This window comes from Phoenix dactylifera, chromosome 12, assembly GCF_051530095.1.
Source record: "Phoenix dactylifera cultivar Ajwa chromosome 12, Ajwa_hap1_PhDact_Kaust_v1.1, whole genome shotgun sequence".
NCBI lineage: Eukaryota > Viridiplantae > Streptophyta > Magnoliopsida > Arecales > Arecaceae > Phoenix > Phoenix dactylifera.
In genome coordinates this window covers 2,424,066-2,438,155 of record NC_143201.1, presented here as the reverse complement: position 1 = coordinate 2,438,155, position 14,090 = coordinate 2,424,066, and the positions used below count along the sequence as shown (strand labels likewise).

The following is a 14,090-nucleotide window of genomic DNA, read 5'->3' as shown; positions in this document are numbered from 1 at the left end:
TAATTTAGACAAAGAATTGAGTATGTATGTGCTTCAGCAAGTTTCCTCAGAGATTCTAAAGTGGAGTGCAGGTGTGACACCCTTAATAAAAACTTCATGCTACTACATCTGTCTTAGATTAATAATCATAATATGCAAATCTCAGAACAAACAAAGATCAAATGTGCATGAAGTTTCTTAAATATAAATACCATGGTCACCAAAAGAATAATTTTAAATAGTAAAAAATAATACTTTGACTTGAGATACAGATCTAAACTATCCAGACCGACTAAATTTGGTTCATATATGCTTTATGTTATCTAGCTCATGATCAACATAATTGTCTTTCAATTTATATGTCCAGCCATGCATAAATCTTCTTATCAGAAAACATCTGTTTTATGACTAAATGATGAATAAGTAAGAAATAATATATCATTTTTTTTGTTTAAAGCAATTTAGATGTTTTTAGATCATGATCCATTGTGCAGAGTATGTTTAGATTGCTTTCTAAGCATTTCTAATTGGAAGGATATGAGTCTATGACTAAATAATTATCTATGTACTTTAACACTCAAAAGTTTATGCCTATAGGTGGGTTCATATCTCTTATCTCTCAACCACTAAAAGATCTTGCAATCTCTCTTGTTTAAGCAATTTAGATGTATCCATAATGTCCAGTCATACCGGCCGATATAAGGCATACCGTACCGTACCAAGTGAAAACTGGTACGAGACTCATGTTTGGATCGTTACAAAGCCCGTACCACCCTATATTGCCTAGTATTGAGGCCGAGATGTACGAACATATAGTGCGGTGTACTGCGGTGTATTGAGTTAAAAAGTGAGAAAAATGATTCAATGGTTGTTTTGATACAAGGTGCATAGTCAAAGTTTGCTGTGCCGATTGATATCATACCGTATCGGACGTACTGTACAGTACCAGTATTGAATCGGTATACTATACTATACATACCGACACTTGGTATGCCAAACCTTAATGTACCATACCATATATTGACACTATAATAGGATGATACTAGTACAGGGTCCGGTACCAAAACAGTGAACCTTGGTGTATATTCATACCATATTGACCGGTATTGTACTGAATCAGTTATGTACCGGTATGGTACTAGTATCGAGATTGAAGACCTTGGTGTATACTAAATTTAGATGGCTTTCTAAGCATTTTTCATTGGAAGGATACAACTATTATCTACGGACTTTACCACTCAAAAGTTTTTGCCTATAGTGGGTTATCTCCCTTATCCCTCAACCACAACAAAGATCTTGCAATCTTCTCATATCAAACACCAACGAATCAATTCCCCATGCACCTCTAAACATCTTTCATCATCCTCTCTCAAGTCTTAAATCTCCTCATTCTTGCGAAATCCCGCACACCACACATCTATTCCTCCTCTCTCTCCCCCGCAGCCCCACATAGGTTCCAGTATCTTGACCATAATTCCACCTGTCACCCCATCTAGAACTCCAACCATGCACTCTAACCCATCCAACTTGTCAATTGGAAACAAACTACTGGTTTCATCCTCACGACAGCATCCCTCCTCTTTAACTCCAATCTTGCCCTTCCCTTGTCTGATTGATGGCTATTGGAATCCAAACTTCTACCACCAAATTTCAAGGCCAACAACTCACCGGCCATAAAATAGACTTCATGCTCTTCGAGGCAATGCACATTTCTCCTGTGATGTCCCATATTCGATTTAAGATTTAACCATAAACAACTATCACACATCTAAATCGGCATTAAGAGGGTCAACCTCTGCTAGAAAATGGACTAAGCCACTATGGCCACCGGCACCTCTTATAATTACCACTTCCCATAATTTGAGAGGACATGAAAGAGGGGGGCAGCCAACACGCCATCCATTAGTACTGCCCGAGAGTAAGAGAGCAGCTCTGTTCCCCATAAATGCAGAACTCGACTACTTATGCTTGCAAGTCACGACTATTTCGTGAGAGATTTTTTAGGGGCTTCTAGAAGAGGCTTGGGTTCCTATTAGAGATATTTTTTAAGCTACCACGGCTACTAGCACCTCTGATAATTACCACTTCCCATAGTTTGAGAGGACATGGATGAGAGGGGCTGACAACACGCCATCATTGGTACTGCCTTGGAGTAAGAGAGCAGCTCTATTCCCCATAAATGCAGAACTCACCTAGTTGTACTTGCAGGTCACACGGTTCAAGATACTATTTCGTGAGAGATTTTTTAAAGGCTTTTAGAAGAGGCTTGGGTTCCTGCTAGAGAAATTTTAAAGATAGCAAAGAAATAGCCCCAATAATGAATAACATTATTAGCAACAAGCTTAAAAGACAATCTCAAAATATACCATAAATCATTTAACCTTATGAAAGCAGATGATAAATGGGATTTGTTGGTCTATCCTAGATTTACACCAATGATACAAGTCCTTAGCTTTTTGTGCTAGTTATGGATAAGCTTACTAAGTATATTCCGGACCAGGGTCTGCCGAACCGACCGGAACCGGTTGGTTCTGGCTGTACCGAACCGGTGCCGACAGCTTTTGGTATGGTTCGACTGTGAAAACCGATACCGAACCGAAACCAGTGCGACCGGCACCGGTAGAAGCGAGGAAGAAGAGGAGGAAGAAGAGGAAGAAAGAAGAGAAGAAGAAAAGGAAGAAGAGGAAGAAGAAAAGAAAGAGTAACAGAAGAAGAAGAGAAGACAAGTACCGGGAGAAGGAGGACCTCTCTTCCTTGCTCGCGGGTGGGACCTTTCTTCCTTCCTTGCTCGCGGGAGAATGGGGGGAACCGGGAAAGAGAGGAGAAGAGTGGAGGAGAGGGGAAGAAGGAGGGTTCGAGAAGAAGAAGAAGAGAAAAAAAATAAAGAAAAAAAAAACCCGGGCGAGTGGGGAACCGCGAGCCCGCTCGCGTTCCACGCGCAAGGAACCGCGCCCTCACGCGATTCCCCGCGCTGGCCGCAATTCTCCGCGCAGGCTCGTCACGCGGGGCAGCAAGCCCACGTGGGCTGCCCCGCGTGGGCTTTAATTACCGCAAAGAGTGGCATTTAATGCCACTCTGTGGTAACGCGGACGCGCGTCTGTGCGTCGGCATTTTTTTTTTTGTTTTTCCTTATCTCAACCGGTTTGGTACCGATACCGTACCGAAATCGGTCTTCACCGGTACCATCGGTACCGCAGACCCTGTTCCGGACGATATTCCTTGGTACATGCTATTTGCAGATGATATAGGTTGTGGATAAAACTAAGTTTGGAGTTATGAAGGATATATTAGAATCTAACGGTTGCAGGTTAAGTAGGACCAAAATGGAATACATGAATATAGTTTTAATAAAATTAGAAATAGAGATAAAAGTGGAGAAAAAATTGAGGATCATGAAATTCCTAAGAGTGATCATTTTGGTATTTATGATCGACTATTTATAAGAGGAGATTGAAGATAATGCTATTTATAGGATTAAAGCAGATGGATAAAATTGAGAAGTGCAGCTGGTATATTATGTGATCGTAGGATACCTACCAAGTTAAAGAAAAAATTTTAAAGGACAACCAGACAACCAACTATGCTTTATGGTACAGAATATTGGGTAGTTAGAAATTAGGTGCACAAGATGAGTGTAGCCGATATAAGAATGTTGAAATAGATGTGTAGTAATACAAGAAAAGACAGAATAAGAAATGAAATCACTTGTAAAAAGGTAGATGTAGTACCAATTAAGGACAAATTGAGAAAAAGATAACTTTGATGGTTTGGACATATACCATGTATGCCAAGGGATGCACTAATATGCAGGATTAATTTGATATATATAGAAGAAAAGAGAGATAAAGGTAGATCGAAAATCACATGGGACAAAGTAGTAAGGAAAGATTTGATATTGCTACATCATTCAAACAGCGTGGCCCTAAATAGAGCAAATTAAAGAAAAGGATTCGTGTAGCCAACCGCAATTAGTTTAGGATTAAAGCTTTGTTAAGTTATATCCTCAGCTTTTAGTATAATGTAATAACCATGCCAAAAATATAAACACTATGTAATGGAGAATACTTGCTTTGATATGTAACTATTACTATTTTTTATGAGGAAGAAGGAAAAAACACAGAATTCTTGGATTCTCCAAATCCTTTTCAGAGAACTTGTGTACAATAAACATACATCTTACATATGTTAATGGAAGAAAACAACGAAGGGCATAGGCCCCTTCCCTCCCATTCTATCTCTAATATATCATTTACAAGACATGACTACTCTCATATTTTGTGATCTATTGACTTGATAGCAATTACAACTTTACAATAATACTTTTCTAAACAGTAACAGATGTATCAATTCGCGAGAGGCAGTATAAGGGAGAAACTGACTTACCCCGACAATTACCACAACAAAAACAAGTATTTTCATACACTAAAGAAATGTAGACGGAGAAATTTACCATGTCAAAGAAAACAAGTCAGCCCATACTATGAAGATAATTTACCTGATAAAGGAACTGCCTCAGTGCTTAGTTGACATTTACCATTGGATGACTTATGCTTTGCTACAAAAGATATTTCTAAAAAACTCAAAAATTTCTGCAAAAAAATACAAATAAGGTGTTATGAAAATAATTACCATGAAAAGAAAGAAGAATTGTGGATGATAGTTTCTTCAAACTACAACCATGACGTATGCTCTATATCTAGAGATATCAGCGAAGAGATTAAGGCAACATAAATTGAACATTGAAGACTCTTATTTTTTTAATAAATTTGAACCATGCCTGTATCTAAACATCTTAAAATCTTGCTATTCGTGATCAAAAAGAGGGAACCATTTACATTGATTAACTTTGAAGTTTGAACAAAGTGGTACATGATTGGCATATATCATATTTGACAAGAAGATTTGCTTCTTCTTTGTTTATAATTACCTTCATATAGGAAAGGGAAAGAATATTTGAGCTAGCAACACACAAGTTACGCTATATCAAATGCCATGGTGGTCAGTATGTTATATGTTGTCCATGATGTAACGGAATATGATGATGAGTAACCATAAATAGGGTCATCATATTCAAGGAGTCTCTATCAATTTTTTAGTATTTCTAATATCATCTAAGAAGAATATAAGAACTGCACCCCTTTTTCATGTTCATGTTTTCCGTTAGAATTGGAAATGTAGTTCTCTACATCCCATATACAGAAATTGGATTTATGGATGAAAATATAATTTGTCAAAATTTACAAATTGCTTGCAATGCCTTTAACCTGAATCACCCTTTGGCGTGTTGATGTTTAATTCTTTACAATGAACTTCAGTCATTAGATGCGCTGCCCCTTAAAGATGGAAAACAATTGGCAAGAAATAGCAGTGACCTTCAATTCAGAAAATTGTTTTCCTTCTTTTACTCAGAAATCAAAAGGAGACAAAATTCCAGAAATTATCTAGAAATTCTCTTGAGATTCAAATGAACTGGAACAAGGATGTGTTAAAATGATAATAATAGAGCAATTTACTCCATAAAAAAGTTTGTCATAGGTTACTGTAAAAAGCAAGTTACAGATAAGAATACCCAGGAATGAATATACAAATCTCCCTTAGACAAAAGATTTAAGATACAAAAATCTGGTGAATGGACTTGCAGGTTTAAGGAAACTGAACGTATGTGATGATGTCAAACTTAAGTATTGACAGTCATGCAGGTGGTTGTGCAAGACATTGTTAAAACCAGCATCACTCTACAGTGTGAGGTGCTAAGAAACAATATTCATGAGATGCTGTAAAATAGAGAATTTTGAAGTGAGTTCCTAAACTAAGGAGCAACATGGATAAAATGAAGACAAACTGATTAAACTGGTAATGCTAGGTACAGGATGCAGTGGACTGGTGCAACAATTCCCTAGGAAGTAAATGGGTTAAAACAAAAGTTAGAAGATGTCGAAAAGAAGCTTAAATTGTCATGGGAGAAAGCTAGATGACATAAAGAATTGACCTGAAAAAGCTTATTCTGAAACCACCTCATATCTGAGGGTATATAAGAAGGATTCATAATGCGGGTCCTAGATGGACAAGAAAGGATGAGTTCTCTGGTTAAAATATAATGGTAAAAACATAAAGGCATTCTAAACTGCTAAACAACTAGTCTTATAACAGCATGCGTTTTCTACAGCATTAAAAAAGTACAGATTTTATGCACCAAGAGATCACTAGAATCTCGCACAGCAGAACTTCCAAGAATGTCTAACAAGTATGCTTATATGCAATATGATATTTAATTGCAAATTTACCAAGTATAAAAAAATGAAAAGAAACTGAAAAAAAAAAGCTTGCAAGAAACTGAAAATATAAGTAATAGGAGGAAAAAAAATTACCTCTGCATCTTCAAATGTGGACATATAACCAAAGGATATCCTAACGGCACCTGTTGGTTTTCCATGTAATACATCCTTATCATCCCAGCAAACGTGGCCTGCCTGTTGTAGAAAATAGAATGTGAATAAAAGATAAATGTATATTAAGGTAATTAAAATAATCATTTAACAAGGTATGAGGCACAGTTTCTTTCATTGTATGCTGCTCTCAATAAAGTAGCATCCAAAACAAAAAGAAAAAAACAATAAAAATCATCGAAAAGCTAAGATCAGAGTACCTCATAGTTGGAAAGAAGATCAGAGTGAGACAAACCAAGATATTTGGCACATGCACCAGGATTGCAGAAGCAACCTGTCTACAGTAAAATCATAAAGCAAGAATTACACCAAAATATCATCATTCAATTGCAATTTTTATTCTCAAAAAAAGTCATCATACAAAAAACATTTGTTATATCTAGAATATATATTACACAAACATCAACTCGCTGCATATTATTAGTTACCATCCATAATTTCACAAATCTACATAAGTCACAAAACTGACCCTTTTCATTCCATAAACTACATATGCATTTCAACATATTTAACTTTATTTGTCTTGATCTTCATTCCTCCATGAATCAACCACAGCTGAGACACCATGAGATGAAATAAAATACCAAAATGTCGTGTCCTAAGACCAGGATAATGTACTGCTAAACCAAAATTCTAAACCTCGATAAGATTCTCAATAACAGTATTGGCCTTGTTACATGACTACACCTACAAAACAATCATAATACCAATTCGTACCTCTCAAGCTTATTAACTAGAAGCTGTTCAACCCATAGCTTTCCCTTTTCAAGCCAGAGCAATTTAAAGGTCTAGCAGTCTGGCTCAACTTTTTAATAGGACTGGCTTGGACCTTTCATGCATGTTTAGATGCCCAGCTCTTGCATATATGTAATATACCTCAAAAGTGGAAAGTTTTGAGAAGTGGAAAGGAAATAAAAGAAGAGGAAATAGGAAAAAATGCCATGGCCATATTTTGGGTTACCCGAAATCACCTTATAAAATGGTCCCGGTGACTGTAAATATTTGAATTTCTACAAAAAAAGGTGTACCCCTGCTTTCTCGCCCACTACCCTCTCTAATGGCTTCCCCTCCTCCACACTTTCCTCTCATTTGGTGATACCACATAACAAGGGAAACAGAGCATTTACAGTCTCTTGAACAACCTAAGCAAATCCACCTTAAAAGTTAACTAGAGATTTGAGATCAAGTACCAAAGTCAACCACCAAATGCATCAAGTAACCATGATTAAGAAGGGAAAACCACAAACCTAACACTAAGACAGGTGCATCTGCTGGGAGAAAGAAAACAAAATGAACAATAGAAAAGACGAGCACTATCCATTTCCTTACCCGCAACTGGATTCCTGATAAACAAGCCAATTTTTCCACCTCATGATATCCATACCAGGAGCCATCTGCTCTTCTCAAATTGAATGTGATAGTGGCACCCAAGTCCAAAGACAATACCTTGAACACAGACAAGTAAAAATAAGCAATGCCGAGAATGTCAAGATAACCACAATAAATGATATAGAGAAGATTGACATTCTTTCTACATGACAGTTGCAGTAAACGAAAAGAAACATGACCAATTAATTAAAAATCTTGAAGGCAAACTTTAACACCCCAAAACTTAATTCTAAGAAATTTACTAGTAACTCAGGAAGCATATAGTTTTCCCTGTATGGGTAAATTAATTTTAGAGCCCAACAACAGCTCCACACAACGGACAGATAAGTCACAGAAACCAGAAAAGAGGAATCATCTATTGCAGGGGTAGTTTGTTTGTTATAATTTAGTAGACAAAGAATATACTTCATAAATATGGAACAACCAATATACTACAGCAGAAAAGATTTTTTTTTAAGGAGGAAAAGGTATACCAATTTGTCCAGAAGGTAAAGTACTTTGCTGAATATTGCCCCTGTGCCACATGACCTTTTATAGCATAAATGTAAGATAGACTTATTTCAGCACCAAATCGAGATAATTAATAATTATAATTCCAACCAGTTCATCGATAGATTGGTGTAAGCAATACATATTTTGAAGTTTCAGGCTTCCATCCAAAAACCTATTCTATAATCTCAACTGTGTCAGATGTGCAGATGAAATTAAGTATAAGAAACCTTGTCCCACAAAAGCTGGTTCGAAAATGATTTTCAAGTAACTTGTTTGTGTTACCATCTTAAGATAGACAGTGGTACACCTTGCAGTGAATTGACTCAACATGTTCATGTGCAAAAAACCATAATTAATTGAACCAAGCAGTGCTTTACTTGAGCTCTGATATATCTAACACAGTGATTCACGAATGCCCTAATATCTGCATATACGTGAACTTCGAATAAATTCCCTCATTGAATTTTAGATTGATATTTCCGAGAGATATATGTATTAAATATTCTGTGGTTTTTGTAGAATTTCTTGACAGCATTTATTCAATGCATGTGGGAAAATGGGTATCATATAGTTCTAGACCATAATACATCACATTTTTTCAACTCATAGGTAATGCCATTTTGATTTTATTTTTTTTCATCGTAAAAATTCTATTTAGCACTTCTCAAAACTTAAGAGGGCTTTCCTTCTTCTGGTAAATGCAGAATATGGTACCATCAAGATTTTACACCATAACAATTTGTATTGCCGCACAAGGTACGTTGTACCGGTTGCCTACCAGACCAATACGGTTCCGGTTCGTACAGGTTTAAACCGGTACCAAACCGGCACCTTATCCGCGCGCGCACGGCCACGCGCGCCCCACGTTAAATGCCATAGAGTGGCATTAAATATCCCGCGCGGGGCAGGCGCGCTGCCCCACGCGCCTGCGCGACCGCAGTTCTCAACTGGCGGGTGCGGTTCCCAGTGCAGGGAAACGCGCGCGGGCGTGGTTCCCAGGGCGGGCATTTTTCCCTGCGCGTGGGCCGGTGCGAACTAGTCCGGTTCGCACCGGTCCGATTTGTACTAGTGCGAACCGGTCCGGTTCGGTTCGCACCGGTACATAGCAAAAATTGGCCAGAATCGTTTTCCACAGCTGAATCGTACCGGTTGGCACCGGTACCAATACGGTACGTGCTGACTCAGCCGGTTCAGGCCGGTTCAACAGACCATGTTGCCGCACTACCATTTCTATAAAATTCTCTAATTTTTTTACAGCTTTAAATCTAATGCCATTACAAAACATAATACATACAATTTATAATTAAAAAATAATAATTTGTATAAATGACAAAAACTCAAATGCTATGAAAAAGAAATATATTCATGCCATAATTTTGATGGTGCTTCTATACTCCATGCATTCTTATATGGGAAAAAGGCAATGAAATATGAAAAGAAGCAAAGAAGATAGTAAAACACTCCTTTCACAAGGGGCTTATGTGATAACTAGCACGAAAAAGGGGACATCCCCTATTTCATGTGAAGCATGTGAACACGCCCTGCCATGTGAACACTGATAGCAATGTCCACCAAACCCTATAGCACCCGCTAAATTTTGTGGCTCTCGCCGCCTGTCCTCCGGCTCATCAACTAGCCATCGACTAACCAGAGGAGAGAGAGGCCACCACCTCCCCCTCTATTTAACCCTCACTCAAGCCCTCACCACTAAGCGCTAACCCCTTTCTTCTCCCTCAATCTCTCCTCCCCTCACTCCTCTCTCTCCCCCTCTATTCCCTTTCATCGAGACCAGCCGATCATTGTCAGCCATTCATCGGGCCATAGAGAATCCCCGATTCTCAAAAGTCCCATATTCTTCCTCTACGGCTGAAATCTCCACCATCCATATCATCACCAACGTCCACAACTGCCTCACTAATAAGCCAACCTCCCCTTCCTCTCTTTCCTGTTTTCTCTTCCCCTCTTCCTCTTGCTTGAGTGTTCAGTGGATGGCACAGGGCCATCCCCTGTTTCACCCTCTCTTGGCCTTCTTTCCCTTCCCGATGGTCGATGGTCATGCGTAGGCAACGGCCAATGGCCCCGACCACATGCCGCTCATCTTCTCCTCTCTCATCTTCTCTCTATCCCTCCCCTTTCTCTTGTCCCCTGCAGATAGGCCAAGGCCCCTGCCTCACCCTCTCGCCTCGTCATCTTCTCTCTCTCTTTGCCACTTCTCTCTCTGCACCTTGAGTCGAACCAAACCCAACACTCACTCACCCTAGTATTGACCTCAACAGAGAGTCATTTCCCACTTTACTGTCTACCCTAATTTTTCTAATCTAGGTTGATTTAATTGTGTAGGTGGATAGCAGTTGGATCCAGAGAAGACTAGCATAGAATCTCTCCCCAACTCACTAAGGTAATTTCTAGTCCATTAATTTCTTAATTTAATTATTGTTATTAGGCTGCAAGAAATCTAGGCTAGGGATAGGTTGGAGAGCTAGATTTTGAAATTTAGAAAATTTGAAAATTAGACCATATTTATTTAAACCAACAAGGAAATTCGTTTCTAGATTTTATTACACCATATATTGGCGTTAAGATAACTAGATGTATTAGGTGTTCTACGAGCCAAGTTGACGTGTTGGGTTGGATTTGGCCATTGATAGAGGTAAGGATCCCTAAACATGATTGCCTGCATGACGAAGGATATTTTGTACATACATGTATCATATGCTAATGATTAAAATAAATATTTATAAAAATTCTCATGCACAATCCATCGGTATAATTGTGGATATTTCATATTTACATATATTATAGTATATTATGGTCTTAAATTATGCTTAATTACCATAAATATAACATGAATAAATAACTTATAAAAATGCAATAATTAAAAAAATGGTATTTGGATTTGTCACAATATTGAGTATGCCCTTGTCACGAGCAAGAACATGGTACATGAACTAAGTATGACCTCGCCATGGGCAAGGATATTGTACTATAGTTTGCGAGTCATGGACTTGAGCATGAGAATAGCCTCACCATGGGTAGGAATGTGAATATGTGATACTATGATTTGCCAGTCACGGGCTAGAGCGTGATCATGATTAGTCCAAATACTAGAAAAGTCAGATCCAACACATACTAACCAAATAATAATAATGATGATGACGACGATGATGACAATAGTAGTAGTTTAACTAAACTGTAGCTGAATGGAACTGCTGATCTGGTGATATATCACGTGCATACTGAAAACTGCTATTTTGATGATATACTGCATACTTTTGAGTTTTTTATACTAATTAACATCGATATCCATGCTGATATTATTATACATGAAGGATATGTAAACTAGATCTATTAAACAATCGTTCAGTTACCAAATAGTTGACATATGTATCTTATTATTTTTTTAGCATTTTTATACTTACTTAAACTGTTATCTTATTCATGTTGATGTGTGTGTGGGGATTCCTTACTAAGCTGTTAGCTCCCATTATTATCTCGTCTCTTTTTTCAAAGCCATAGAACACCTAGCTTAATAGGGTTGAACCATGACTTTTAACGAGAGATTATTAGTTAGATTTTTGTATCTAATCATAAATCTATCTGAACCTTGTGTTTTGGACAACTCTAATTATCAGTGAATAGTGAAATATTTAGTCTACTTTAATTTCTTATTAACATGTTCTGGTTCAGATTATCAGCTTCGAGTGCCCTCTAGGTTTATGCCCTAGGAGAGCATGCCGCCATGTCACGTGGCCGACCTAAGTATTGGGTTTGGGGCATGATAGCTTATTTGGCTAGGGGCGCAGTAAGGGTTTAACATATGGCACCAACAGAAGTGTTGAGCTCCAATCTTCCAGTCAACTTTCAGCAAGTATGATATTCAAGTTTTGACTTACCTGAAATCAATAGTTTAGATCTTGATTCCATACCCCATCCCAATTTGCTTCAGGATAGTACAGTACTACGGTGGGACAATATGGTTAGGATGTATTGAAAGTTTGAAACATCCAACAACAACATGAAGAAAGAAAGAAAAAAAAGTTGTATCCCGAATTGTCCCAATGTCAGGATGCAACCAAGACCGTCGAAATTTCCTTATTCAAGAGAGTGTCACTGTTCTGTAGATGTCTCAAGTCCTGATCTCTTGTTGGAATGGTACAGTATCAAGCAAGGTTCGCTGTACCGAGTGTACCGTACCCGTACCGATGGGTACCGGTATCGGTACACCAATGTCGGTACGGTCGGTACCGAGCGTACGGTACCGTACCGACACTCGGTACGCCTATATTAGTGCGGCACCGGTACGGGGTTCGCTACCGGTACGGCGAACCTTGGTATCAAGTATCAACAATATCATCCCATCCCAACGGCACAAAAATCCTTGCCTGAAATCACCTTTTCTCCGAGGGAAAGGCGAGCTAGGTCAGTTTTAAGGGAAGAAGCAGCGGGTTTTCATCTTCCCTCCTAGCTGAACCCTTCCTCAAGTTTTAACTGATCAGTTCATGGTATCGGCACTTTGTACAGCTCCCACTTACCGAGTATCCATTGTGATATTGTATACCTGGTAGGGGACAATGTAGTCTAGTATGATGAACCATGGCTAGACGACATGGTGAAGGTTTATCATTAGATGATCGTCCTAACATCTCCCTTGCGAACGATTTCCAATACAAAGTAATGGGTGAACAAGTTTTGACTTATGAGAGAGTTGCTAAGCCGCCTCTTAGGTAATGAGTTGGTGGTAAGTTGAAGGCTAGGCACTACCCATGGAGCTAAGAGTGGCTAGGTGGGTGAAAGTAGATGCAATAATTCTATCCCACCTAATAACAGACTTGCTAGGACATGTAGGACTGATGAAGGGTTCAAAACAGAATTTTTGCTAACAAGCCAAGCATAAGTAGAGTTGGTGGTAGCACCAAAGAAACTAAGGGAGGAGATGAGAGAACAAATAGTATGTAATCTCTTATGTCTCTTGCATTTATAAAGTTGAGATGCCGTACACTAAATATTAAAGGTGTTTAAAGAATGAGGAAGAGTTCAGAGTTACCTCACTAATTTGACTTAAAGGTGTATTTGTCATTATGCTATCAGTCACCTAACTGTTGTCATTGATCCTCTGAAAGTTTTCTTTTTTCACTTGACCACTATCATCAATTAAGGGTCATTATTTTCTTGGTCAAGCTCAAAGAAAAGGGCCTATTGGGGTTAGAATCTTTATTTCATTATTTGTAAATATTAGAAATAGAGGTCATGAATATTTACTAATTGAATAAGAGGACCTTTTTGGCTGGACTGACCATTTGTAGCCAAACTCTCCCTTTTCTGGACAATTTTTAATTTTGAGGGCATGGGCATGATTAAAAGAGAGAGAGGAAAAAAGCTTCCATAAATTAGAGTATTAATACTTCTCTTGCTTTAAAGCACATATTAGAGTCCTGGGGCCTCTCTCGGTGACAAATCTTTCACGGGATTAGACTCACACATTTGTGAGATGAAAGCAATAATCCTTTCTTTCTTATTTTATATCATGCCTTTGGTCCCCAATGCCCTATTTGGGCATTGCACATGCCAGATGCTAGTAACAATAAAGGAGGAGGTTATATGCAAACTACTAGGCATATTACTAAAGACAAAGTAGATGAAAATTATATAATTACCAAAAAGGTTGAATAAACAAAGAAGAACCTAGAAACATCATCTCTAACCACAAAATTTTAACATTGACATCCATGGAAGCATTGCAATATAGCAACCAACGAGAAGTTGTCCATAAATAATTGGGGAAAC

At 38.2% G+C, this 14,090-nt stretch overlaps 1 protein-coding gene across 8 annotated transcripts in view; it reads right to left on the bottom strand.

Moving 5' to 3' along the window:
- The window catches only part of ABA3 (molybdenum cofactor sulfurase (LOS5) (ABA3)), a 53,383-nt gene that overhangs the window by 23,575 nt on the left and 15,718 nt on the right, over window positions 1-14,090 (bottom strand). For all 8 annotated transcript variants that reach the window (XM_008812902.5, XM_008812904.5, XM_088708308.1 and 5 more), the window contains 4 exons: window positions 7,755-7,871; window positions 6,626-6,703; window positions 6,348-6,449; window positions 4,475-4,568 (listed from right to left, as the gene is read on the bottom strand). In XM_008812902.5, coding sequence (XP_008811124.3) covers window positions 4,475-4,568; window positions 6,348-6,449; window positions 6,626-6,703; window positions 7,755-7,871 — 391 coding nt within the window. The remainder of the gene's footprint in view (window positions 1-4,474; window positions 4,569-6,347; window positions 6,450-6,625; window positions 6,704-7,754; window positions 7,872-14,090) is intronic.